The following is a 24,952-nucleotide window of genomic DNA, read 5'->3' as shown; positions in this document are numbered from 1 at the left end:
AATCTCTCTGTGTAAAGGCACCCTTAAAGGACAAGTCAGGCAAAAAAATTTATTTAAGTACTGTATTGCCCCCAAAAAGTTATAGAAATCACCAATATACACTTATCACTGGAAATGCTTATAAAGTGGGTTTTTTTCCCTGCACTTACTACTGCATCAAGGCTTCAGTTTTTTGGATAAAATGGTGATGTCACGACCCGACTCCCAGAGCTGTGCGGGCTGTGGCTGCTGGAGAGGATGATGGCAGAGGGATGCTCAGTGTCCCTCCAGTGCCCAGTGTCCCTCAGTGTCCCCCTGCCACCATCATCCCTCTCTCTGCCATTATAAGCATTTCCAGTAATAAGTGTATATTGGGGATTTGTATAACTTTTGGGAAGCAATACAATACTTCAATAAAAATTTCCCGCCGGACTTCTCCTTTAATCTGTACCTGTTTTATTTTTGGAAAAGATCTATCAATAAAGGCCAGTGGGGTTGGCAGAAACCATCAAGGACAGCCCCAATTAGAGCATGAAGGGGGTGGCAAGTGACTTTTAAAGGGGTTAAAATTACACTCCAGGCACACTCCTCCTAGGTCTCATCCTCAGTTTTTACAGCATAAGACCATGTTCACACAACCTATGTTTGCATAAATCACGGCTGTTGTTGCAATTTGCAACAATGGCTGTGATTTATGCTAAACATCGAATAGCGGCCGCACAAGGCATGTCAGTTTACACAATGGAGCATGCGGCTCCAGCCTCTCGCTCCATTGTGTGCAGCAGTGATTTGGGTTGCGCCCAAATCCAAATTCACTAGAAATTAAAGGGAACCAATCACACAGAAATTGGCCATAAAAATAAGGAAACGTGCTGGTACATCAGCCAGCACGCTTCCTAACCATCCCCCTGTCCCCTCCGTCCCATGAACATTCAGCCCGCAAAGTTAGTTTAATAGTGTCCCGCGCTGTATGCAAATTACCATCTAAGTAGTCAAGGTGGGCGGGCGGCTGGTCAAGTAGTCACGGTGGGCGGGGGCTTCGTCATGTAGTCACAGGCTCCTGGGCCGCCTCCGGTGCTGTAATCACGCCCCTCCGGGCGTGTTGTAAAGCGGCTCCTGGTGACGTCACTCGGGGGGGCCGGCATTGCACGTCGGCAACGCCGACGTCTTTACTAAGCTGCGCATGCGCAGTGCAGCCTGAGAAGACGCTGCTGTACTGCGCTTGCGCGGCGTAGTACAGCAGCGGCTTCACCCACTGTACTGCGCATGCGCAGCTTAGTAAAGACGTCGGCGTGGCCGACGTGCAATGCCGCCCCCCCCCGAGTGACGTCACCAGGAGCCACTTTACAACACGCCCGGAGGGGCGTGATTACAGCACCGGAGGCGGCCCAGGAGCCTGTGACTACATGACGAAGCCCCCGCCCACCGTGACTACTTGACCAGCCGCCCGCCCACCTTGACTACTTAGATGGTAATTTGCATACAGCGCGGGACACTATTAAACTAACTTTGCGGGCTGAATGTTCATGGGACGGAGGGGACAGGGGGATGGTTAGGAAGCGTGCTGGCTGATGTACCAGCACGTTTCCTTATCTTTATGGCCAATTTGTGTGTGATTGGTTCCCTTTAAGGTAATCTAGCTGAGATGATATGTAGTAACACTGGCCGTTCTGTGACCCGGCCAGGTCACAGAACAGCCGGTGTTATACGCAATGTGAACATAGCGTAAAAAAGCGGAAGGCTGCTGTAGTCTGTTGTCTTTGAGAAGCTGCCCTGTGTGTATATCAAACATTTGATTCTGGGAAAGCTGAGTGACAACCAGTCTTACCTCTATCACATGGGTTGGCATCAGCTTTTACCAGCCAGGGGTGTGTGGGGTGCATAACATTTGACACTCAGAACCTTGGAAGAGTTGGGTGGCAACATGTATATCGTCTGTACTTCATGTCATCCAGTATTTCCAGGTTTAATGTCTGTTCCAGTGGAGTATGCTCTTTTAGACTTCCCAGAATTCAGGAGATGACTGTTGAGTAATAAACCTTCCTCCCTGAGGAGCAGCAGCCATCAGGCAGTGTTGTCCCCTTTGTATGGGCTGCATACTTGAGGCTGCAGTGATTAGCGAGGAGCCGGCAGCAGCATTGTGTGCTCCCCTTTGAAGGTGGATGACACACCTGCTGAACGCCAGTCACTAAATACTTATTCTATAACTGACTAAGACTCTCCCCTCGACAGCTGCTTCCATAATGGGTGCAGTCTCCGAGGCAACAAAATCTATACAAAGTTGGATTTGTGGCCGTACTTAGTTATGCAAATACAAATTAAGAGGAGTTTAGTTGTTCTGTCTGTGCAGCGGCCACTTACTTATCCCTCGCTGTCTTCCTATGATAACTGTGGAAAAGGGGACTCACACAAGACCCTACATTATTATTTAAGAATCATTACTGCCAGAAATCTCCTTAGTCTCAAGCAGCACAGAGTATTATAGGAGAGAAGCTTAAAATGTCCCTGTCGTTATAACTATCAAAATCTAAATCAACAGTATGTGTGAAAGAAAGCAAGTTTGCAATATACATTTATTATTTTTCTGTTGTCATCATGCTGTAAAACAAAGCTGAACTTACCAGAAATCCAGGTTCAGTCTCCTGAAGGCAGATTGAAAAAACAGACTAAACACAGGAATTCCGGCCAGTACAGAGAGTCACGGCTCCATGTGTCCATCAGTCACATGACTGCCTTCTCTCTGTGAGCGCTCAGGTGGCCTGGGATACACTGTCTGGACTTCCTGTTTTCTGACTCTTTGAGAGAGAAAAAAAAACTGTCAGAAAACAGGAAGTGTAAAACTTGCTTTATATAACACCTACTGCTGATTTAGATTTTGAAAGTTGTAATGACAGTGACACTTTACTGTCCACTTATTATGTCTATAAGGATGCGTACAGTGTTATGATGTGACACAGATCATAGAAATAAAGTGAAAGGTCAAAGATTGCTATTGGAAGAAGCAGCATTGCCTGCAGTACAGAGTATTTCAGAAGAAAGACTGATTAATGACTGCTTATTTGGACAATTTTGCTAACATATAGAAGACAGGAGAAATCTTACACTGAGAGATGCCTGGAGCAAAATCCCAGTAACATATAGTATTTTAGGGAATTTGGTGAAGTGCCATTTGGCACTAAATGCTGGCTTTTCCTGGCCTGACACGTCTAAATTGACGTATCTAGTGCTGCATTTACACGGAGCGATAATACGCACGATCGTATGATTAACAATAGAAACAATAGAAAGAACAATGTTTTTTTTAGAACGATCAGCGTTTAGACGGAACAATATATCGTACGGAAACATCGTTTTGCGATCGCTTAAGCCTATCTCGTACATAAGTAAAATCGGTGAACGACTGTTTACACGGAACGATCTGAGAATTTTTTGCGAAAAATTTCCCGCTCGTCATTTGATCGTTCGCTGCGTTTACACGTACGATTATCGTTCAAATTCGATCGTTATCGTGCAAATTCAAACGATAATCGTTCCGTGTAAACACAGCATAAGTTTCCTAGACAAGTTTTCTCAGAGACCTTTGAATAAAGCTAAGACTGGTGGAGTGCTGTTTCACTCCTCTTAAAGGGGACCTGTCGCCCCCCCTGTTCCAGGGTGAAGGCCGCCCGACCCCCAGCTAGAGCCCTTTATACTTACCTCATCTGTCCAAGTCCCGCTCCTGGAGCCAGGACGGAGATATCCTTGTCGGAAGCCCGGCGCTGCTGATGAGATGAGTCCGACGCCCATAGTGAATGACGTATCCATTCATTCTCTACAGGCGTCGGACTCATCTCAGCAGCGCGCACAGGGCTTCAGAAAAGGATATCTCCGTCCCGGGACCGGCTCCAGGAGCGGGACTTGGCCAGATGGGGTAAGTATAAGGGCCCTATTCCACCGGACGATCGTTCAGATTATCGTTAAATCGTTCGAATCTAAACGATAATCGTTCGGTTGAAATGCAGTAACGATTAACGACCGAACGAGAAATCGTTGATCGCTTTATAAGACCTGGACCTATTTTTATCGTTGCTCGTTCGCAAAACGTTCGCAAATCGTTCGCATTGAATAAGACATCGTTCGGTCGTTCGCAATAGATACGAACGCAATAGCGAAGAAATACGGAAGAAGAAACGATCGCAATTACGATCATAAGTAACGATTATCGTTCCATGGAAATGAGTGAACGTTTTCAGGTCTGTCGCAATAGCGGTCGTTTGAGATCGTTAATCGTTAACGATTATGCTAACGATAATCGTCCGGTGGAATAGGGCCCTAAGGGTTTCTAGCTGGGGGTCGGGCGGCCTTCACCCCGCACCGGGGGGGGGGGGGGGGGGGGTCAGGTTTCCTTTAAGGCCCCATATACACATTCAGCATGTGTTGTCTGAACCCACCAATTTGTTGTGTATGAGGGCCATATGTGGCTCCCCTGACAGATGATGTATTAGAAGGATTGGGCATGTTGTATTACAACTACCCAATCATTTTGTTCTTTGAAAGATAAGCTGCTGGCTGGCAGAGTAGTCTGTTAATGTAAATGGAGGGATTGGGATACATACCGTAGTTGCCAGTCGTTCATCTGACAACTTTTGTTAATGTATGGCCTGCTTGCTTTCCCCTCTTTGGATTCTTTTTTTTTTTGCTTCCTCCACCTTCATATTAAGTATTATAACAAAGTAATTAAGCTTTTTTGTGCTCTGTGTTAAAGGGGAACTCCGGACAAGAAAAACTTGTTTTCTATTAAAAGTACATTAAAAGTTATATAGATGTGTCTATACAATGTATGTCTGATGATGCAGACAGGGGGCAGGGAGTGATGTCACAGGAGGCTTGGCAGGATCCCCAAATCCCCTGAATGATCCACCACCTCTGACTGGCCAGAAGCAGGTGCAGCAGTAATTTTACTGATTGTGATGGGTGGGGGACTGTGATGACCAGCTGAGGGAAAGCATTGCATTCTGGGAACTGCTCAACCAGGAAGGACAGAAACACAATACAGAACAAATGCCCCCGAACAAATGGATTTTTGGTAGTTTCAAAACTGGGATCGACAGGTAAATAATGCTATATGCTTCTGCAGAAGTTTAATTTTTTTAACCTCTACCTGAAGTTCCCCTTTAAGCTCACATCATTACCATTTCTCCCCATGTACTGGCTTAGCTCGCCATGACGGAAAACTGCTCATTCCACCAGAGGGCCAAACAATAGGACAGCAGCCATGGCTGATATCTGCTACACGTATCTGCCTAGTCAGCTATGACTGACTTTACTTTGAACCAGAAAATGAACTGCTTTCCATAAGGTATTTACACACAGGTCATTTAATGCAGTTTGTAATGTGCATCTTCTCTCACTGGATTGACATGTGTTTGTAAGGCTCTCAAGCTACTTTTGGGTAGTGTACCTCTTGATGAAAGATCATTGACTGCCAGACATGCAGCTATGAAGCAAATACATTGACATGTGGCTGGGTTTACACTACGTATATTTCAGTCAGTATTGTGGTCCTCATATTGCAACCAAAACCAGGAGTGGATTGAAAACACAGAAAGGCTCTGTTCACACAATGTTGAAATTGAGTGGATGGCCGCCATTTAATGGCAAATATTTGCTGTTATTTTAAAACAACGGCTGTTATATTGAAATAATGGCAGTTATTTACTGTTATATGGCGGCAGGGTGGATAAAAATCAATGATTTTTTTAAAAAAATCAAAAAAATCGGATTTTTTTGATTTAAATCGGATTTTTTTGATTTAAATCGGATTTTTTTCAATAAACTGCTTTTTGAGGAAAATATTTTACCATCCAAAGGTTCTTCCATCATGAGATAAAGCGGAGTTGTTTAACTCAGTAGAATAAAGGCTGTATATGTTCTCAAATGTTACAACATGAACAGAGTTGAGAAAAAGACCTTAATCCTATTGTTCTACAAACCTATGAATACAGAATCATCCCCTTCAGTACCAAGTCCAAGAAGTTAGACAATATGTTTCTGATTGTTTGGACTTTTTTTTTTTTTTTTGTTTAGCCAAATTAGTTAACATGGATGTTTGTTTAAGCAAATAACGTATGCTGTAATGTTGTTATTGTTTCAGTTGAATAAATCCATTTAAATTGTTATTAAGTTCAGGATTATTTTTCTCCTTCCTAAGTACAACAGAACAGTGGTGTCCAAATATGAATGATTAACCCATTAAACTGGGGAGAAAAAAGTAATATAAAAAGTGATTCTAAAAATCTTCATCTACTTGCATGTTAAAGTAGCAAGAACTAGTTTAGGTAGAAACTTTGATTTAAATCACTGATTTAAATCAAGCCTTCCTGACTAGTGATTTAAATCGTGATTTAAATCGTGATTTAAATCAGTTTGATTTAAAACAAATCCACCCTGTATGGCGGCCATCCACTCAATTTCAACATTGTGTGGACAGATCCTTTCTGTGTTGTTATTCCACTCCTGGTTTTGGTTGCAATATGAGGACCACAATACTGACTGAAATATACGTAGTGTGAACCCAGCCTAAGTTAGACTGTGAAAGGGGGCATCACTGAGAAAAGCAGGAAGGTGCTTTCGACAAATTGTTCGACCTCTAGGGCCTTCTGACCAACCTGTTTGGAGGTTTTAGGATCATACACGCATGGCAAACACACCCCAGATACACAAAAAGCTTCTATAGTTTTCTTGTCCAGTTTGCGGACTCAGTGGTCACCTACATCACATACCCATCTCTGTCCGGAGCATTACCATGTGCTTGTTAGAATGAAATTTGGTGTCACAGAGCCCTTTATACATTCTGCCTTCATCACCACCGTTGCCTTAATTTAATTTGCAGTCATATTATGAACAAGAAACCTGGACTGTGGTGCCTCTCATGGCTTTCTACTGGTATCAGTTTCTCTGCAAAATAATGCTGTCACACATACAGCAAAGGTTGCCCAAAGGTTTTGCAACACTTTCTTGGCCTGCCTGGTCACCAGATTTATCACCAATTGATTATCTATGGGACCAGCTGAGATGTCAACTTTGGCAATTGTTCAGGATCTATAACCCAGCTGTTGGCAAATATGCTGCAGGATGCCATACAGAATCTGTACGCCTCCATGGCAGAAAACATTTTTTGTAAGGGTATGTTCACACTGAGCAAATACGGCTCAGTGTCCCGCTGTGAGTGCATTAGAGAGTGTGCACTCTCCGCTGCCGCCACTCTCCGCTCAGAGAAGTGACAGCTCAGGAGCGTGGGCTCTCCCATAGACAGGCTATGGCACACTGAGACAGGAGGAATTCCGCCTGTTTTACTAGGTGTGAACATACCCTTATACAGGATGTTCCAAAAGTAGGTGGACAGTATGTGTAATAGGGTTATGAAGGGGGAGATTTATCAAACATGGTGTAAAGTAAAACTGGCTCAGTTGCCCCTAGCAACCAATCAGATTCCACTTTTCATTCCTCACAGACTCTGGAAAATAAAAGGTGGCTGCAAGAGGCAACTGAGCCAGTTTCACTTTACACCATGTTTGATAAATCTCTACTTTTGGACCACCCTGTATATAGATTTTTCACTACAAAGGTAATAATGGGAGGTTGTGTTTAAAAAAAAAAAAAAGATCTGATGTGTCCTCAGCCATGTTTCCTGTCACACAATGCGGCGCACACCATGTGTAAATAGCAGCCGCCATCTCCGCACATCACTCTTTATAATTAAACGGTTTCCTAATTTCACAGGTCACCACATGAATCTGCATTTTGTCACATCTCAGCCCAAAGGTTAATGGGGGTTTTCACCTACAAAACCAATCAACCTGTATGAAGAACGCGCATTTCACATTGTTTCTTTGTTAATTACCTCAGCAGAAGATAAAGAGCTCTATTAAGACAACAGAAAGGAGGGGAGCATGGTGTTTATCACAGGATGTGCAGACAATCTTGGCAAACTTGAAATCAGAAACACCCCCCACCAATACAGCGTAAACACCACCATCATTTCAAGCAACTTCTATTCATTTGATAGCCTGTGTAATCAACATATTTGTAAGCCACATTCCAAAAATTACTCCTACCTCAGAACAGCTCTAAAATCTTGGCCACTAGGTGTTTCCCTTCTCTGCAACCAGCTGTCCACTGCCCAATAAGGAAAATCTAGTAACAGCTAGATCAGGACAGAACTCAGGGCTTAGCATGTGCTATGTGCAGAAAAGGGGCAGTGAGGATTGGCTGTGTACCTGCCTGCTAAATATTACACACACTGTTCCTAAAAGGTAAAACAAAGCTCCACTCTCATAACCTTCTTACTTCTAAGTTCTTAGCATGTGTCCCTTCTGTAAATTCCAGTGTAACAACTGCTCTATGTGCAAAGGGCTGAAGTGCAATTCTCCCTCCTTTTAGCTCCTCTGTAGCAGCAACATCTGAGTAGTGTGTATAAACCCTTGCATTTCCACACACATAGCATCTCACAAACCCGATGCATCAGTAATCTTTTCTCTCAATCTTTTAGCATGTGCTGTAATTGGCCAGAGAAACAAGGGAAGGGAGTCCATATGTACTAGTGGCAAACAGCCCAGATGTGGTTGCTCTTCCCGAAATGTAGACTGAGAAATACCTGCACCAACATCACCTTGTCACAACTCTCAAGTAGGCTTTACCCTTGTCACCATGGGTGTTCCAATCATGCCAGCATTAAGAGGCTACAGAAAGGGTTCACAACATATCAACTGACAGCAGCATTTAAATGCCATAGTTGCAATAGTTGATGAAGAAAAAATGAATAGTTTTATTGAAACCAAGTTTTACATATGACTTTCTGAAGCAGATTGATAAAATACAGCAATACTGGCCCTTTTTAACAGCTTGCGTTATTATGGATGCGGCTATACCAAACATGTATAGTGTTACTGCTCTGGGTAGTTACAGCAGGAGATCAGCTGTCATACGAAAACATTTATTCTGACCCCTTCATAAAAAGAAAGAATAAATTGACTGATGTATCTGTCACTAAGGGGTTAAAACACAAGGGGGGGGGGGGGGGGGAGAAACAGAAGTGCACGCACACAAAGTGGCGTGGTCCTTAAGGGGTTAAACAAAAGTTTAATGCAGGTGGACATTTCTTCCTGCATCAGATTGCTGTAAAATGCCGATAGAGAATACCACCTGAGGCCACATTCACATGGTGTAAGACACCAGATGTACCGGCCGGATGATCTTTGCGCGCCTACATCCCAATTTGCCACCGCACGCTCTATTGTGTGCACTGACAGGTTTTCTACTATAGGGGAGATTTATCAAAGGGTGTAAAATTTAGACTGATGCAAACTGCCCACAGCAACTAATCACAGCTCAGCTTTCAGCTCTTGTAAAATGAAAGGGGAGCTGTGATTGGTTGCTGTGGGCAGTTTGTAACAGTCTAAATTTTACACCCTTTGATAAAATTACCCCCTATGTGTAAACACTCTGGCCAGGATTCCCTTAGCCTGCAGCACAATGTAGGTAAAGGATCACGGCCGTGTCACAAATTGCCAACAGCCGCTATTAATTTACTTACATTGTGTGAACATAGCCCAACAGTGTAAGTTCTGTGCAAAACTGGTCATGCTAGCTTCAAAGGGTTATTTCGGTGCAATAAAATTCCCTGCTATTATGTCCCATTTGCAGAATTATAAAACTTTGGAATGTAGTATAGTCTTTATTTTGACTCAGCACAGCTCTGCATCTTAGGCTACGTTCACATCAGCATTTGACCATCCGGCACCATTCAGTCTACCTTTTCTGTTTTGGAGTAAGCAAAACGGAAACTGTCGGCTCCGTTAAAATCCCCATAGATTCCCACGGTATAAGTGTGCTCCGTTTGCCCTAATTGTGCTCTGTTTGCATGCAATCCGTTCAAGATCCCTTTTTTTGAATTGAGGGGAAAAAAAAAAAAAAAATCGTGTTTGCAGTATTTTTCTTTCAGTTTCAAAAAACTGATCACAAACGGAAAGTGCACTTCCGTTTTTTCTTTTTACATTGTAGTCAATGAGGACGGATCTAAAACGGAAGGTATTTTCGTTCACATCAGTTTGTTTTCATCCGTTTATGCACTAAGCATGTGCAGAAGCAGCAAGAAACCAAAGAAAAATAAACAGATAGAAAAACGGATGCAAACTGATGTACAAAAAAAGTCAGCTTTTTAAGCCAAAATACGATGTGAACGTAGCCTTAGGGCATTTTGTTAGCTCCACTGTGCTTTCAGTCCAGTCTCCTACGTAACGACAGCAAATAATATGTGGAGACTCCGCTCTGATCCGTTTAGGACAATCATTGCTGGTCCTATGCGCGCACACACATACACACAGCTTCAAGGCTGCTGGACAGATATACAACAGTCAGGAGCAGGTTGTAAATATAGATGGGAAGTTCTATAGGGGCATGCTAAATGCCCCTGTCAGATAACTCCTTTATAGTGCGTTCACACCTACAGGATCTGCAGCTGATTTTCTGCAGCAGATTTCAGTTAAATAACAACACAGCATCAAATCTGATGCTGTGTTCAGTTATTTAACTGAAATCTGCTGCAGAAAATCAGCTGCAGATCCTGTAGGTGTGAACGCACCCTTAAAGTGCCAAAAAAAAAGTTTGCAGATGTGTTTATAACTGGAGAGTGAAGTGCACAGCTGCATGCTTCTCCTGGCTACAACTAGCAATCAGTGAGGATCCTGGCAATGTAATAAATCAAAGTTATTTTTGTCACATTACAGAAACCCCCACCGATCATTAGATATGGTTGGTATAAGCCAAGGTTGTGCACTTTCCTCCCAGTGTCCACAAGTCTTAGGAAGAGAGGGGCTCCGTAAGTCTATGGAGCCTGTCTCCTGCAACAGGTCAGACCGACTAGCAAGCCGGGAAGCGTACTTCTCCCTACTGTATCCAGTGATTGGTAAGGACCTCAGCACTGACCAATCAAATGTGATGCAGATATACACAGAAGTTGACATGGAAGACTACAACATTACTTATGTGTCCTTGCTGCCCTTGTAAGGGTTCCATGTGTGCCTAGTTTTCTACGCTGCAAAGCATTTTGGGAGACATTCTAGTTTGCCATGTTAACGGAAAACCTCATATCTGCTCTGGGTTACCGGAATGTAGGATTGAGGACACTCAAGCAGAATTGCATGTGCGTTGATAGAGGTCAGAATAAAAGTTAAACATTTCTTTAAAAACCCTGCCATCTTTTAGACAGCATCTTTATTTAAAAAGACATAGCAGCATTTCTAACAGGTTCATAAAAACATACAGACTGTAAAGGAGACAGGAGATTGCACACTGAAAAGTAAACCTGACACCAAGCAGGACTCCCAGAGTAGTCACCCCCTCCCCCATTACATTTCTTGGCGTCCAGCAGCATTTTCCATAGCAGCAAAATAAACACTTAGGCTTTCACAGCCATTAGTTTAAAAAATAAAAATAAAAAAAATAAAAATAAAAAATAAAAAGCAATCAACGGTGAGAGACATAGAGCAATGCCAGGACAGGGACCCCAAGGAAGTTTATAAAAGCATATAATAAAATACCATGGTATTATAACATGTCACATGAAGTCCATTACACAGCAAAGTGTCATTCAGAGTCACCAGTCCTCTGTTTCTTGTCACTCTGTGGGGGAGTCAGGACACCACTGGGCACGGCAGTTTCTCCATTCTTTTCTTCCAACATTTCCTTTTTAGTTTGCGCTTTTTCCTGAAAATAATGAAATATCAAATATAAAACATGGGAAATTTTAATATTGCATATGACTGATAGCAGCCTATGTGGTTGTGGGGTCCCATTATGAGGTTACCAGTATACATTCAAAAGGGTATTCCAACATATACCATGGCTATAGACCAACAGCCCACACTGTCTACTAAGGACTACACTTTGTCAGACATTTTGTTTGGAGGACACAGACACAATTCAAGACACCATGTAAGCAAACCATCATACAGAAGATTCCACCACTACAAAGATGGAATGGTCAGACAAGTAGTCGTCAAACATTCCTGCAGAAGAGAGCATGGACCTTACCTATAAACAATGCTGACATGGTGCTACCTCATTGATTGTGTAGTGGTTTGTCTATGCTACACTAATCCCCGCACCATCGCTAAAAAACACTATATGGTCCAAGATCAGTTAGCGACTTTGAGATAAAATGAAATATTCTCATGTCCTACCCAACCCAGCAAAGTTATGCAAGTCATTTATAGCTGATAACCCATATAGCAGCTAAGACTATATACACAGTGGCATGCCAAGGGTGTGTATCTCAGTAAAATGTGTAATATCAGATAAAAGTAGTAACGCGCATTGACCAGTTATTGGTCTGCAGAGCCACACTAGTCATAGCTTTTAAGAGCAAGCTTCTCACGAGTCAGGGAGGAGGTTGGAGTTGTTCACAAGTGTTCTCTGACTACATACAGGGGAGAATGCCCATTTTGGCAACATATTTACCTTCAATTCAATAATAAAGGCTAAGGCGTGTCATTTATAACCCATAAGACATCCCCCGGCAGAGTGCACGACAAGGCGATCCCAAAATGGTTCTCTGCATGTGTATAATCTCTATTCTAAGATTAGCACACAGATAGGGAAGCCACTTACCAGCAAATCTAAGCAGCCTGTGTGTGTCTGGAGATTGTGCATGTCTTCAATGTCCACTCCTTTGAAATACTTTAATTTTGATTGTTTCCCTGCGTCTCTTATCGCCATTGCAAACGGTACCACATAATTTATGCAAGGTTCAAGTTCTGTCCATTCATAGCCTGAAATCAAGCGAGAAAAGAGGTTTTAAAAAAGTACATATAAAGGGACATTTCCACAACCTCTTAGGGTCCATTTACACAGAAAGATTATCTGCCAAAGGTTTGAAGCCAAAGCCAGGAATAGATTTAAAAAGGAGAAATCTCAGGCTTTCCTTTCTGACCTGATCTCTATAGTCTGTTACTGGCTTTGGCAGATAATCTTTCTGTGTAAATAGACCCCAAGTGTGCTGTATGTCTTCGTTTCTCAACACCATCCTGCTTTGTGACTAGAAACCCATACAGTTCTGGGCCATAACTACCAGCCAACACCTAGATGAAGTCATGAAAGCCTAGAGCTGGTCTTGACAATATTGAGAGTCAAGCACTAAAGGACCTATTACACGGGCTGACAGTGAGGAGCAAACAAGCGCTGTCAGTGCTCATTTGCTCCTCGTTTCCCGCTCGCTGCCGCTATTCCACGCGGCAGCAGTGAGCGGGTGAGTCCGGGGAGGGCCGCCTGGGTAATCGATGAGCACCCGGGTAGCCTTAGGATATAGTGGCACAATGTTATAATGAGTGGATGGCCGCCATTTAATGGCAAATATTTGCTGTTATTTTAAAACGGCGGCTGTTATATTGAAATAATGGCCGTTATTTACTGTTATATGGCGGCCATCCACTCAATTTCAACATTGTGTGAACAGATCCTTTGTGTTTTTAATCCACTCCTGGTTTTGGTTGCAATATGAGGACCACAATACTGACTGAAATATACGTAGTGTGAACCCACTCTTAATGCAACTTAATTAGTAAAGAGTAATTATGGATGGGGAAAAAATAAAAATTTAAAACCAAAAATCACACCCAGTGCAATCAATCCTAACCCTAAACTAGGATAGGGGATATACACTGCTCCAAAAAAATAAATAAAATAGGAACACGTAACCACCACAATATAACTCCAAGTAAATCAAACTTCTGTGAAATCAAATTTTCGACTTAGGAAGCAACACTGATTGACAGTAGAAGTTGGCACCTAGCAAGAAACAATCAATAAAATAGTTCTGCAAGGGGGGGGGGGGGGGGGGGGGGGGGACACCACAGACCACTTCTCAGTACCTATGTTTTCTGGCTGATGTTTTGGTCACTTTTGAATGTTGGTGGTGCTTTCACACTTGTGATAGCATGAGACAGACTGTACAACCCACACAAGTGAAGTGGTTTAAGTAGTGCAGCTCATCCAGGATGGGACATCAATGCGAGCTGTGGCAAGAAGGTTTACTGTGTCTGTAAGTCTGAGAGTCCAGAGGCACTACTAGGAGACAGACCAGTACACGTGGAGGCGGCCAACAACCCAGCAGCAGGAGCGCTACTTCCGCAACGAGGAACACTGCCGGAGTCCTACAAAATGACCTCCAGCAGGCCACAAATGTCGGTCTTCATGAGGGCCCGACGCCCACAGATGGGGGTTGTGTTTACATCCCAAAACTGTGCAGGATGCTTGGCATTTGCCAGGGAGCACCAGGATTGGCAAATTCGCCACTGGCACCGTGTGCTTTTCACAGATGAAAGCAGGTTTACACTGAGCACGTGTCAAGAGTCTGGAAACACGATGGAGAGTGACCTGCTGCCTGCAACTTCCTTTAGCATGACCAGTTTGGCAGTGGGTCGTAATGGTGTGGGGTAGCATTTCATTTAAGGGCCGCACAGCCCTTCACGTGCTTGCTAGAGGTAGCCTGACTGCCATTAGGTACTGAGAGGAGATCCTCAGACCCCTTGTGACACCATATTCTGGTGCGGTTGGCCCTGGGTTCCTCCTAATGCTAGACCTCATGTGGCTGGAGTGTCAGCAGTTCCTGCAAGATGAATGCATTAAAGCTATGGAATGGCCCACCCGTTCCCCAGACCCGAATCCAATTAAGCACATCTGGGACATCATGCCTCACTCCATCCACCAAAGTCACGTTGCACCACTGACTGTCCTGGAGTTGGCGGATGCTTTAGTCTTGGTCTGGGAAGAAATCCCTCAGGAGACCATCCACAACTTCATCAGGAGCATGCCCAGGCGTTGTAAGGAGTTCATACAGGCACACGTGGAGGCCACACAACATGGAACATTTTTACTTCAGATCCAGGCCTCCATTGGTTAATAGTTTTGACTTTTACTGATTTGGGTGCGATTTTGTTGTCAGCACACTCAATTCAATGAGAATATTTAATTCATTTAGATTTAGGAGGTATTTGAGAGTTCCCTTTATTTTTTTGAGCAGTGTATTTCCCCCTTCCAGTATCTGTGATATGATAGTCTGTAATATGATCACCATATCGCTGTTACATGAACAGCGGTCCACGAGCAGGTTGGAGTTGCAGTAGTCAGACGTACCTGACACCTTTTCAACAAGTTCAGCATTAGAGAAGTGATAGAGGGCAGAGGCAGCCAGGACACTGTACGGGTATTCCAGACAGTTGACATCCAAGATACATAGATCTAAGAGCTAGAACGAGATGCAATAGTTATTAGGAAGCCAGACAATACAAAACCCCCTGCACCCTCAATCACACAGGAGACCATCTTACCTCTATTATCTGAATGTATGTCTGCTGAGGGTACTGAGGGAGCAGAAAATGCTGCAGTTCTCTACTGTATGCGACTTGTAAGAAGACGTTGAGCCAAGAAACCACAGTCATCGGCGTTAAACACCACTTAAGTGCCTGACAAGAATAAGTTAACTCATTACTTGAATGGCCGTAATAGTGTTATGTGCATCCCCAGTACCACCCATACCTTCATGATTATCAGTTCCATACTCAGAATCTCATCTTCTGTGCAAGCACCATCTGTAATGTAGGCAAACTGATTGAGCTTGGGAGGGTAGATTTCCTAGAATGCAAGGTTTTGGAACACTTCAGAAATCATACAAAACAATTACTGCGGGACACATTACAAGGTGCTTTAGTCAGTTGACTAGGCAAATTATGTGGAAAACCCTGTTAATCTTGTTGGGCCCTGGTTTGAGCCGTATGGGAGGACATAACTAAATAAAATACTGGAGCCAAGCAATGTGAAATACCAGAGGTGCTAATTTTTCACTGATGTTTCCAAAATGTATGGGGTAACAGGGGCAACCAGAAAACGGAGACAAATAAGGATACCAACCTCTAGTTTGGCAGCAATGAACAATGAGGTGATTCCAATGAGCTGTAGCCTGGTCTTAACTACATTCTCTTGTGTTGCCATAAACCGGTCAAAGAAGTCTTGGGCTAGATAGAACGTCTCTCTGTGCAGCTTATAAACCTCACACACCTAAAAGAATTTTAAATAAATTTGTCATTTTCAGATACAGTATTTTAAAGGGGGTTATCCAGTGCTACAAGAACATGGCCACTTTTCCCCCCTACTGTTGTCTCCAGTTAAGGTGCGGTTTGCAATTAAGCTCCATTTACTTTAATGGAACTAAGTTTCAAAACCCCACCCAAACTGGAGACAACAGTAGGGGGAAAGTGGCCATGTTTTCATGTTTTTGAAGCGCTGGATAACCCCTTTAAAACCAAATAAAATCTTTTCTTCAAGAGTTGCATTCAAATGCAGTAGACAGTACCAAAGTTTTAGCTATTTGCTCAATTACACAGAAACAAGGGGTTGGCAACATTAAACAATCCTTTCACTAATGAACGTTCCTCTGACCAAGGCCAACTGCTGATGGTCTGGTTGTTGCAATAGGCTTGTATATAGTGCAGATTATAGGCTAGAAGAGCATATCATGTCACCACCACACTTAGTGTGGGGCAGAAAACTTCACTGTCATTCCATCATAAATTGTAACTCATACTGAAGAGGTTACCAACCTCCATAAGCCAGTCCAGCAGGATGGACCTCATGTTCTGCTGCAGCTCCGGATGTCTGCTAAAGAGATTTTTGTCCCTCACATAGGTTGAATCTTTGTTCAGCATGTTCCTCCATACATCATCCTGGTTGGCCCAGCTGCAAAACAGGACAGAAGTTCACCAAAACAGAACACTTACAGGACTCTCTAAGCATGCATGGTGCCATTAAGGTCTGGAGACAGCCTCACATAATTGTGAGTTTTGAGGCAAAGCCTGGAATGTTACCATGGTGACCAAGACAAAAGGAGAAGTTACCGGGCACAACTTCAGCTTTTATTTTTAAGAAAAAAGTTAAGTTGCAAAACCCCTTAAACTTTTAGTCTAACCATTATGATATGAGGAGCTGATGATCAGCCAAATGTATGGCTGTAAAGAACCTTAGAGAAAGTTGTGATCATGGGGACAAGGGAGCTTTTTGGTGTGCAGCAAAAGGTAGAAACTCAAGGTGAGTGAACTTAAAATACAAGCAAAGCTAAGCGCTTAGTTAGCTCAGCAATCTGCCTATCATGCTGCCTGGAAAAGCTGGTCCCAGCCCTGGGAAACGTCTCACAGGACTGGATCCAGCTTATCCAGGCACCAGTGCTGGAGCAGCACGGACTGCAATAGGCAGCAAGATGATAATCAGGTGTAAATTCATCTCTAGTAGAAACCATTTCATAATGGTGTGTGAGCGTTACCAAGTGTGTCCAAATATAACGGGGCACCAGACTATAGGACCTCTGTACAGTCTTCTATTTCTACAAAAATGCCTTTAATAAATAGCTGCATACCTAAGCTGAGGAAGAGGCGAAACTGTGGATGGTCGAAATTTCAGGCAGGCATATTGTGGATAGGAGGCAACATCTGGAGTCTCCGTCTCTTTCTCAGGTGTAGGGATAAACTTGTAGGGGCTTTTCCATGAGTTACCACAACTCCAGTTACCCTAAAATGAGAGTTATAAAGTTATTGTAGCCTTCCTGTCCCTCTGCTTTACTGGCCTTTCAACATCAAATGATCTCTAGATCAGGCTCAGTGCTGTAACATGAGTGTTCAGGCCCAACTAATGCAGGACATTGCTATTATACAAGATACACACCTGAACACACTCCTAGAATTTTCTTACTTGACTTTAAAGGGAACCTGTCAGCTTTATCATGATGCATGACCTATGGGCTGACCCCGAGAGATGTGTCACCATATACACATATGGAGAGACATAACTTAGCAGGTGGGCAGCAGCCATCAGAAAACCCCAATGACTAGTTACCCCAATCCCAGCAACTTTTAGAGGGAACCTACCACCATCAAATTATAGAGACTGAAGAGCTGAGAGGACTGATATATATACACCTTTGTGGGAAGAGATTCAGTATAATTTAGTAACATGATTGAAATTGCTGCTCCTTCTGCGTTAAGGAATCCTGTGAAAAATCTCAATGGACTGGACTCCAGCATGGAAACAGATTTCAATCAAGTTGTAAGTTTCATCTTTTCGCATATAGACATATACCAATCTGTTTAGTTCCTTTTAGCTTACCTAGCATTTTCACAGTGACTGGTTCCTTTTAAAATCATAGTATAAAGATTGCACTCCAGTGTCACAACTGCAATATTCTCCTTTCACACTGTACAAGATTGGGAGAATTGACCTAGCAGAGTCAACACCCAAACTTTAGCTATGCAGCTTGATGGGCTATACAGTGGGAGCAGTGCTGTTCCAGCCATACAGCGGAGACTCAGGGGACCGGATCGGCATGATGCGGCCACCAGCGCTGGAGCAGGGGAGGTAAAAGCACTATTTTTTTCTCTTCCCAAGCACTTGCTTAAAAAAAAAAAAAAAAAAAAAAAAAAAAAAAAAAAAAAAAAAGGGTCTGGCCAGATTTCTCCTTTAAGAGAATGGGTTATTGAAGTCAAGTTACTAAGGTCACTATAAACAGCAGATTTTCTGTAGTGTATTAACCTGGTTGTCTCACGAGAGGGCACCCATTCCAAAGTGCGGCTACTGTAAGTCAGCTGTTTGCTCCAGGTGAATGGAATTAAAAACAGTTGTTGCTTCTGTCTAGACATGCAACACGGCCTTGTGCTTTATATTATAGAAATGCATGTATATAAATAGGCAGTGAGGATCAGCAAAATGGTGGTTCTCTTGTAGGTGGTAAAGTTATCTATGTACAGGATAGGTGATAACTAGCTGATCGATCACCGCAGTGCCAGCCGCTGTTTCCTGGTAATCTGAGCAGTGGAGATGTCCAGCAAGACCCATTTTTTAGCAACTGCTGGAGAGGGGGAGGAGAAAAGAAATTAAATGATCTTACCTTCCCCGCTTGGTGGCCACATCGTAATACTGCGGTCTCCAGGTCATGACACAGGGGGGTCCGCTCAGCAGCCGCAGTGGAGGTCCCACCTTGGCCGCTGACTGAGCGTACCTTACACACCATGACCTGGGTCCCAGCTCAGACAAGAAAGCATCCAGGGATGGAGCGGCAGTATGCTGCCATCAGCGCTGGAGCAGGGGGAGGTAAATGCATGTTTTATCCTCCCCAGCACTTACTAAAAAAAACAGTAGCATAATGCAAAGTGCATCCAGTAATTGTAACTAGCCTTCCAGCTGTTTAACTACAACTCCCAGCATGCCTCCCTGATCACACATGCTTGGAGTTGCAGTGTCTGAGGAGCTATCTGGACACCTGAATAGACAAACACAAACTTTTTTCAAAACAATTTGATTGTATTTATAAAGAGACTACAAAGTACGGTTGTTACCCTGTGCTCGTATTGCTTCTTCTTGGTCATCTCCAGTTCAAAGTTTTCATCTGGGTTCTGCAGAAACTGCACAGGGAGCAATGAATGAAGAGTGAGCAGAAAGCAGCCGCAGCAGCCCCCCATACACATGGCTCTTTGTATGCACTTACAATGGCCACATCTGCCTTTCTCTTCCTGGAGTGCTGTGATGTCCTCTCGCCCTTTGTATGCTTCTCTTTTGTGCAATTACTGAAATTAATATGAAAAATAAATATCATGATTGCTGGAGCAGATGGCACAGCAGGGGGAGGGGTGACTGCCTAGTGCTAGGGGGGGGGGCACAGGGCATCAGGACCAGGGGTCTGTACCTACCTCATAATGGGCATTGCAGGGTCCCAGAGGTGAAATGGAGAGGAGCTGCAGCTGAAATGAGGAGAGTAAGGTGAGAGGGGATAGGGGAGAGGTGAGGAGCTCACATTTGGCCTGGGATGTTGCAGGAAAGGACTCCCAGCCCCCACTGAGAGGGAGGAGGGGAAGGTGCTGGATGGTGGAGCAGTCCCGTGCCGCAGAGCCGACCCCCTCTATCAGCCCTCAGCCCCCCGCAAAGTGAGCCCGGCCGGAGAAAATGGCTGCAAAGTATCTACAGGGAGGGCGGGGGCGTGCTTTCCATCCCCCCGAGCCCCACACATCTCGGACCATCCCCTACCAAACTACCCCGACAGCTACCCCAGAGGCAGGGACACGGCCTACAGCGCGGGGTTCCCCAGCAGGCCCAATGCCTAGTCAGCAGCTACTCGGTGGATAAAGGAAGCAGAGTGCCCCCTGCTAGCAGGATGTAAGGAGGACCCCCGCCTATACACAGGCCCCATCTGCACCCCAAAGTGTGAAGCCTAATGCTGCAAAACCCGCGACACAACGTGGAGCCAGAACTCACCTGAGAGGTCGGGGGCAGCAGGGTACAGTCAGCTAGAAGGTGGGAGTCAGGGGCACAGGAGTGGGGGGCACTACATACAGGTGGGGGGACAGGAGTGGGGGGCACTACATAGAGATGGGGGGCACAGGGACCTGCATGACTCCCACAGGAGAGGATAGGGTCTCCTAACAGAGGCTGGGGGTGACCGCTAGGAGCACCCCATCCGGGGGGGCAGGAGGTCAGTACAGCAGCAGGCTCCTCCGCGCCACAGTGTGGGGGTGCAGGTGGATGGAGGGCAGCGGTCCCGGCTCAGCTGGCTGCTCCGGGGGAGGGGGGCTTTCTCCGGCCTTGGTTATCACAGTCACACCTGATCCCCGGCCTCCCCCGTTATAAACGCTGCCTGCCGGGACCCGGGGATCCGAGGAGGGAGGGAGGGACTGGCGCCCAGGGCGTGGCCTGCGTGTAACCGGTGGGCGGGGACGGAAACCTGGAAGTGAGTGGAACACGTGGGGAGCTGGAGCTCAATGTAAACACAGACGTGTCGGGGTGAGCGCTATTGTTACACTATTGCGCAGGTATCAGTGTATGTGCGCGCAGAGGAGCGCCCGTGACGTCACCGCGTCCTGCTGCTTGGTACATGGTGACTTCCTGCGGCTGCTGCGGCGCATCTCCTCCCTGGGTGTCCTGTAGCCGCTCCGGCCTGTTCGTCATCCGACAGGAAAGAACATCTGGGTATTTCCGTATATAGTATATGCCGGCCCATTCATTTCTATGGGTCCTAGATACCTGCAGACCTACAATAATATGATCATGTGATTGCAGCCATAGACCACGTGCACCTGAAGTTACAGGAGATTTGGAGCAGAATCACAGGAATCCAGAAGTTGAAATCCAACATGTCCGATCAGTTTCTCCTCAGACACCTGTGGGGGCAGGGGGTTGAGAAGACACCCTACACCATACTAGATGGTTGTCAAGTTCTGCTAAAATTGGTGGTTTTGGCCAAAATTTTATCTTTATGGCAAGATAAATGTAACAATATGCACCTGCCTCCCCGCCTCCAGCGCTGGGCTCCGTCATCCTCCGCTTCAGTTTCCGTTGCCAGACGCTTTCTGGTCTCAGTGGGGATCTGGGTTATTACCAGGAAGCATTCTGGGGGCCAGGAACCAAAGCAGGGACAGCGGACCCTTGTGCTGGAGCCGGGGAGGTAGGTGCATGTTGTTACATTCAGCCACCTCCTCCCCAGCTCTTTTGAAAATAATGTCAGACACCAGACTTCCACTTTAATATAGAACGAAGGCTGAGGGGTGTTTCTCCAGCCAGAAAACTGTTTTTAGGGTATGTGCACACTGAGGGAAAACACGCGGATGCAGATTCTGCCGCTTGTCCCCGCACGCTCCCACTTCACTCCACTTGTGCCACAAACTCCATTCTATGGTCAGGCAGATTCCGCCTTCCGCCCAAAGAATGGACGGCTTCATTCTTTGGGCAGTGTGTGGAATCTGCCTGACCAAAGAATGGAGTCTGTGGCACAGGCGGAGAGTAAAGTGGGAGCGTGTAAGAACAAGCAGCAGAATCTGCAGCAAGTTCTCTGTGTTTTCCTCAGTGTGCACATACCCTCACAGTGTGGTGGTCGGCAATGTAGACAGTAATGTAGATGTTAGCATTGCGAGAAAAAAAGAGGGCACACAAGGAGAAGGAGGCAGGTTTGCTAAATAAATGTATTTGTGAATACAAATATTAATAGGAATACCCCTTTAGGGTCTGTTCACACGTACAGACTTGCTGCATATTTATCACTGTGAGTTTCTCGCACATAAATCCACAGGTACACACCGTATACGCAGCGTATTTACTGCTGCGATATGCAGCAAATACGCAACAGATTACATCTAAATAACTGAACACAGCATCAAATCTGCTGCAGATCTGCTGCGTATCTGCTGCGTATACGGTGTGTGTGTGTTTGTGCCCTCATACTGATTGCTATCAAGTCAATGTATGTGAATTCTCACTGCGTGTTTGATGCGAGTTTTGATTTTTACAGGCAAGTTCAACACCACAAAAACGCAGCTACTTTCATGCGAGTTTGATCCAAGTTCTGTGCAAGCTTTACGCAGCGAGTCTGTACGTGTGAACAAAAAAGGAAAGCCAAAAAACATGGAGAGCCTTTAAATTTCATGTAGATGTTTCTTTTGATGGATTTGTGTTGACCATATTAGATGTCGGCTCTGAAGTTTAGACACATGGGGGGAGATTTATCAAACATGGTGTAAAGTAAAACTGGCTCAGTTGCCCCTAGCAACCAATCAGATTCCACCTTTCATTTTCCAAAGAGTCTGTGAGGAATGAAAAGTGGAATCTGATTGGTTGCTAGGGGCAACTGAGCCAGTTTCACTTTACACCATGTTTGATAAATCTCCCCCTAAGGGTCCATTTACACAGAGAGATTATCTGCTAAAGATTTGAATCCAAAGCCAGAGACTATAAACAGAGATCAGGTCATAAAGGAAAGCCTGAGATCTCTCCTCTTTTAAAATCCATTCCTGGCTTTGGCTTCAAATCTTTGGCAAATAACCTGTCAGATAATCTTTCTGTGTAAATGGACCCTTATGCAGACCGAATAAGCTGTGACCCATTCATTTCTATGTCCCCATACACACACCTGTAGGCAATACAGGTGTTGGGGCTAGGATACATGCTGCAACACAAACAATGGGTAAGCCGTTGTGTGGCGGGCACAACCCACCTAGTGCTGTGCGTAGTTGCGGATTTGTAGACAGCTTTATGGATGTGTGTTATGTTGCGTTTACACAGACAGATTTATCTGACAGATTTTGGAAGCCAAAGCCAGGAACAGGCTATAAACAGAGAACAGGTCATAAAGGAAAGACTGAGATTTCTCCTCTTTTCATATCCATTCCTGGCTTTGGCTTCCAAAATCTGTCAGATAAATTTCTCTGTGTAAACACACCATAAGGGTCCATTTACACAGAGAGATTATCTGCTAAAGATTTGAATCCAAAGCCAGAGACTATAAACAGAGATCAGGTCATAAAGGAAAGCCTGAGATCTCTCCTCTTTTAAAATCCATTCCTGGCTTTGGCTTCAAATCTTTGGCAAATAACCTGTCAGATAATCTTTCTGTGTAAATGGACCCTTATGCAGACCGAATAAGCTGTGACCCATTCATTTCTATGTCCCCATACACACACCTGTAGGCAATACAGGTGTTGGGGCTAGGATACATGCTGCAACACAAACAATGGGTAAGCCGTTGTGTGGCGGGCACAACCCACCTAGTGCTGTGCGTAGTTGCGGATTTGTAGACAGCTTTATGGATGTGTGTTATGTTGCGTTTACACAGACAGATTTATCTGACAGATTTTGGAAGCCAAAGCCAGGAACAGGCTATAAACAGAGAACAGGTCATAAAGGAAAGACTGAGATTTCTCCTCTTTTCATATCCATTCCTGGCTTTGGCTTCCAAAATCTGTCAGATAAATTTCTCTGTGTAAACACACCATAAGGGTCCATTTACACAGAAAGGTTATCTAACAGATTATTTGCCAAAGATTTGAAGCCAAAGCCAGGAATGGATTTGAAAACAGGAGAAATCTCAGGCTTTCCTTTATGACCTGATATCTGTTTATAGTCTGTTCCTGGGTTTGGCTTCAAATCTTTGGCAGCTAATCTGTCAGATAATCTTTCTGTGTAAATGGACCCTCAGGTCTTACCGTTTTCATACAAACTACTCATATTCCATTTAGTATATGTTTTTTAGATGAGTGGGAGCAGTTCTCACGGCCCGTTCCAAGATTACCTATGATGACCAACAGCCTTAGGGGATGCCAGAAAAATGCTTCCCGGGCTATGACACTGCCACTACCGGACTGTTGAATCCCAATGCCATGTGTTCAAAGTCTAGTTATGTCTTTCCCTGGACCACCATCGTTTGTGTTGCTATCAGTGTTATCCTTGTTGATGTTTAGCTGTGAAATCCCAGTTGACGCCAGGTACCCACATGTCTTCATGCTTGTACTGCTGGATGCCAAATGTTCTTCCCAGCGCTTGCCTCCTGGATCAGTTAAGGCTGTCTTACATCCCCCTCATGTAAATGGTCCAATGATCAGCCGATGAGCGAGCAAACACCCATGCATTGGCTGATGTGATCCTTTTATGCAGCTGCAAAAAAACAGGAGATTGTGTGGCCAATAGAAGTGCATTTAAATGACCACACTTGTAAAGGCACGGCAGGCAAACCGTACAGTATTGCGCAGTGTAGAAGGACCCTTACACATGGCCTATCCTGTTTGTCTTCCGTATGTCTGTGCGCGGTTCGTTCAGCCTATCTATCATGAGGCACAGTAATGCTGCATTGCCAAGAGGCTGAGATCTGATTTTTGCAGTGAATATTTTTGGTGATTACAAAAAATCACTATGGCACCAACTTATCACCCTTCCTAAAACCAAAACGCTCTGGTTGTGCATACAGCAGCCACACGACCCAGCTTTTAATACAAGCTCTGGTATTTGTGATTGGGTGCTGTAGGCAAAACCAGACCATTTTAGTTTCAGGCTGATAAATCTGGGGCTATGTGTAAATGGTTGTGATATCAATGGTACAGCCTCAACATGACCATGATATCATGGAAACTGTGATCAG

At 44.6% G+C, this 24,952-nt stretch overlaps 2 protein-coding genes across 8 annotated transcripts in view; one reads left to right on the top strand and one right to left on the bottom strand.

The window, feature by feature from the left end:
* Positions 1-24,952, top strand: part of LOC138788396 (uncharacterized protein F13E9.13, mitochondrial-like) — a 41,213-nt gene that overhangs the window by 6,156 nt on the left and 10,105 nt on the right. Inside the window, exon 1 of one of the 7 annotated variants that reach the window (XM_069966225.1) lies at positions 19,962-19,979. The exons of 2 other annotated variants lie outside the window; for them this stretch is intronic. The gene's annotated coding sequence lies outside the window, so the exon portion shown is untranslated. Of the gene's footprint in view, positions 1-19,961; positions 19,980-20,190; positions 20,209-20,745; positions 21,019-24,952 lie in introns of those variants that run through there. 4 more of the 7 variants (XM_069966224.1, XM_069966222.1, XM_069966223.1 and 1 more) reach the window with 4 other exon arrangements.
* CCNE1 (cyclin E1) lies at positions 11,458-20,890 on the bottom strand. The gene is made up of 12 exons (XM_069966218.1): positions 20,308-20,890; positions 19,746-19,796; positions 19,544-19,622; positions 19,395-19,460; positions 17,423-17,574; positions 16,614-16,749; positions 15,925-16,071; positions 15,553-15,648; positions 15,345-15,479; positions 15,151-15,262; positions 12,628-12,788; positions 11,458-11,724 (listed from the first exon to the last, which is right to left on the bottom strand). Exons 2-12 carry the CDS (start codon positions 19,757-19,759, stop codon positions 11,605-11,607), a joined length of 1,218 nt encoding a protein of 405 aa, XP_069822319.1. The 5' UTR covers positions 19,760-19,796; positions 20,308-20,890; the 3' UTR covers positions 11,458-11,604.

This window comes from Dendropsophus ebraccatus, chromosome 4 (genome assembly GCF_027789765.1).
Source record: "Dendropsophus ebraccatus isolate aDenEbr1 chromosome 4, aDenEbr1.pat, whole genome shotgun sequence".
NCBI lineage: Eukaryota > Metazoa > Chordata > Amphibia > Anura > Hylidae > Dendropsophus > Dendropsophus ebraccatus.
Note: the sequence above shows the minus strand (reverse complement) of the source record. Positions and strands in the feature narration are given on the sequence as shown.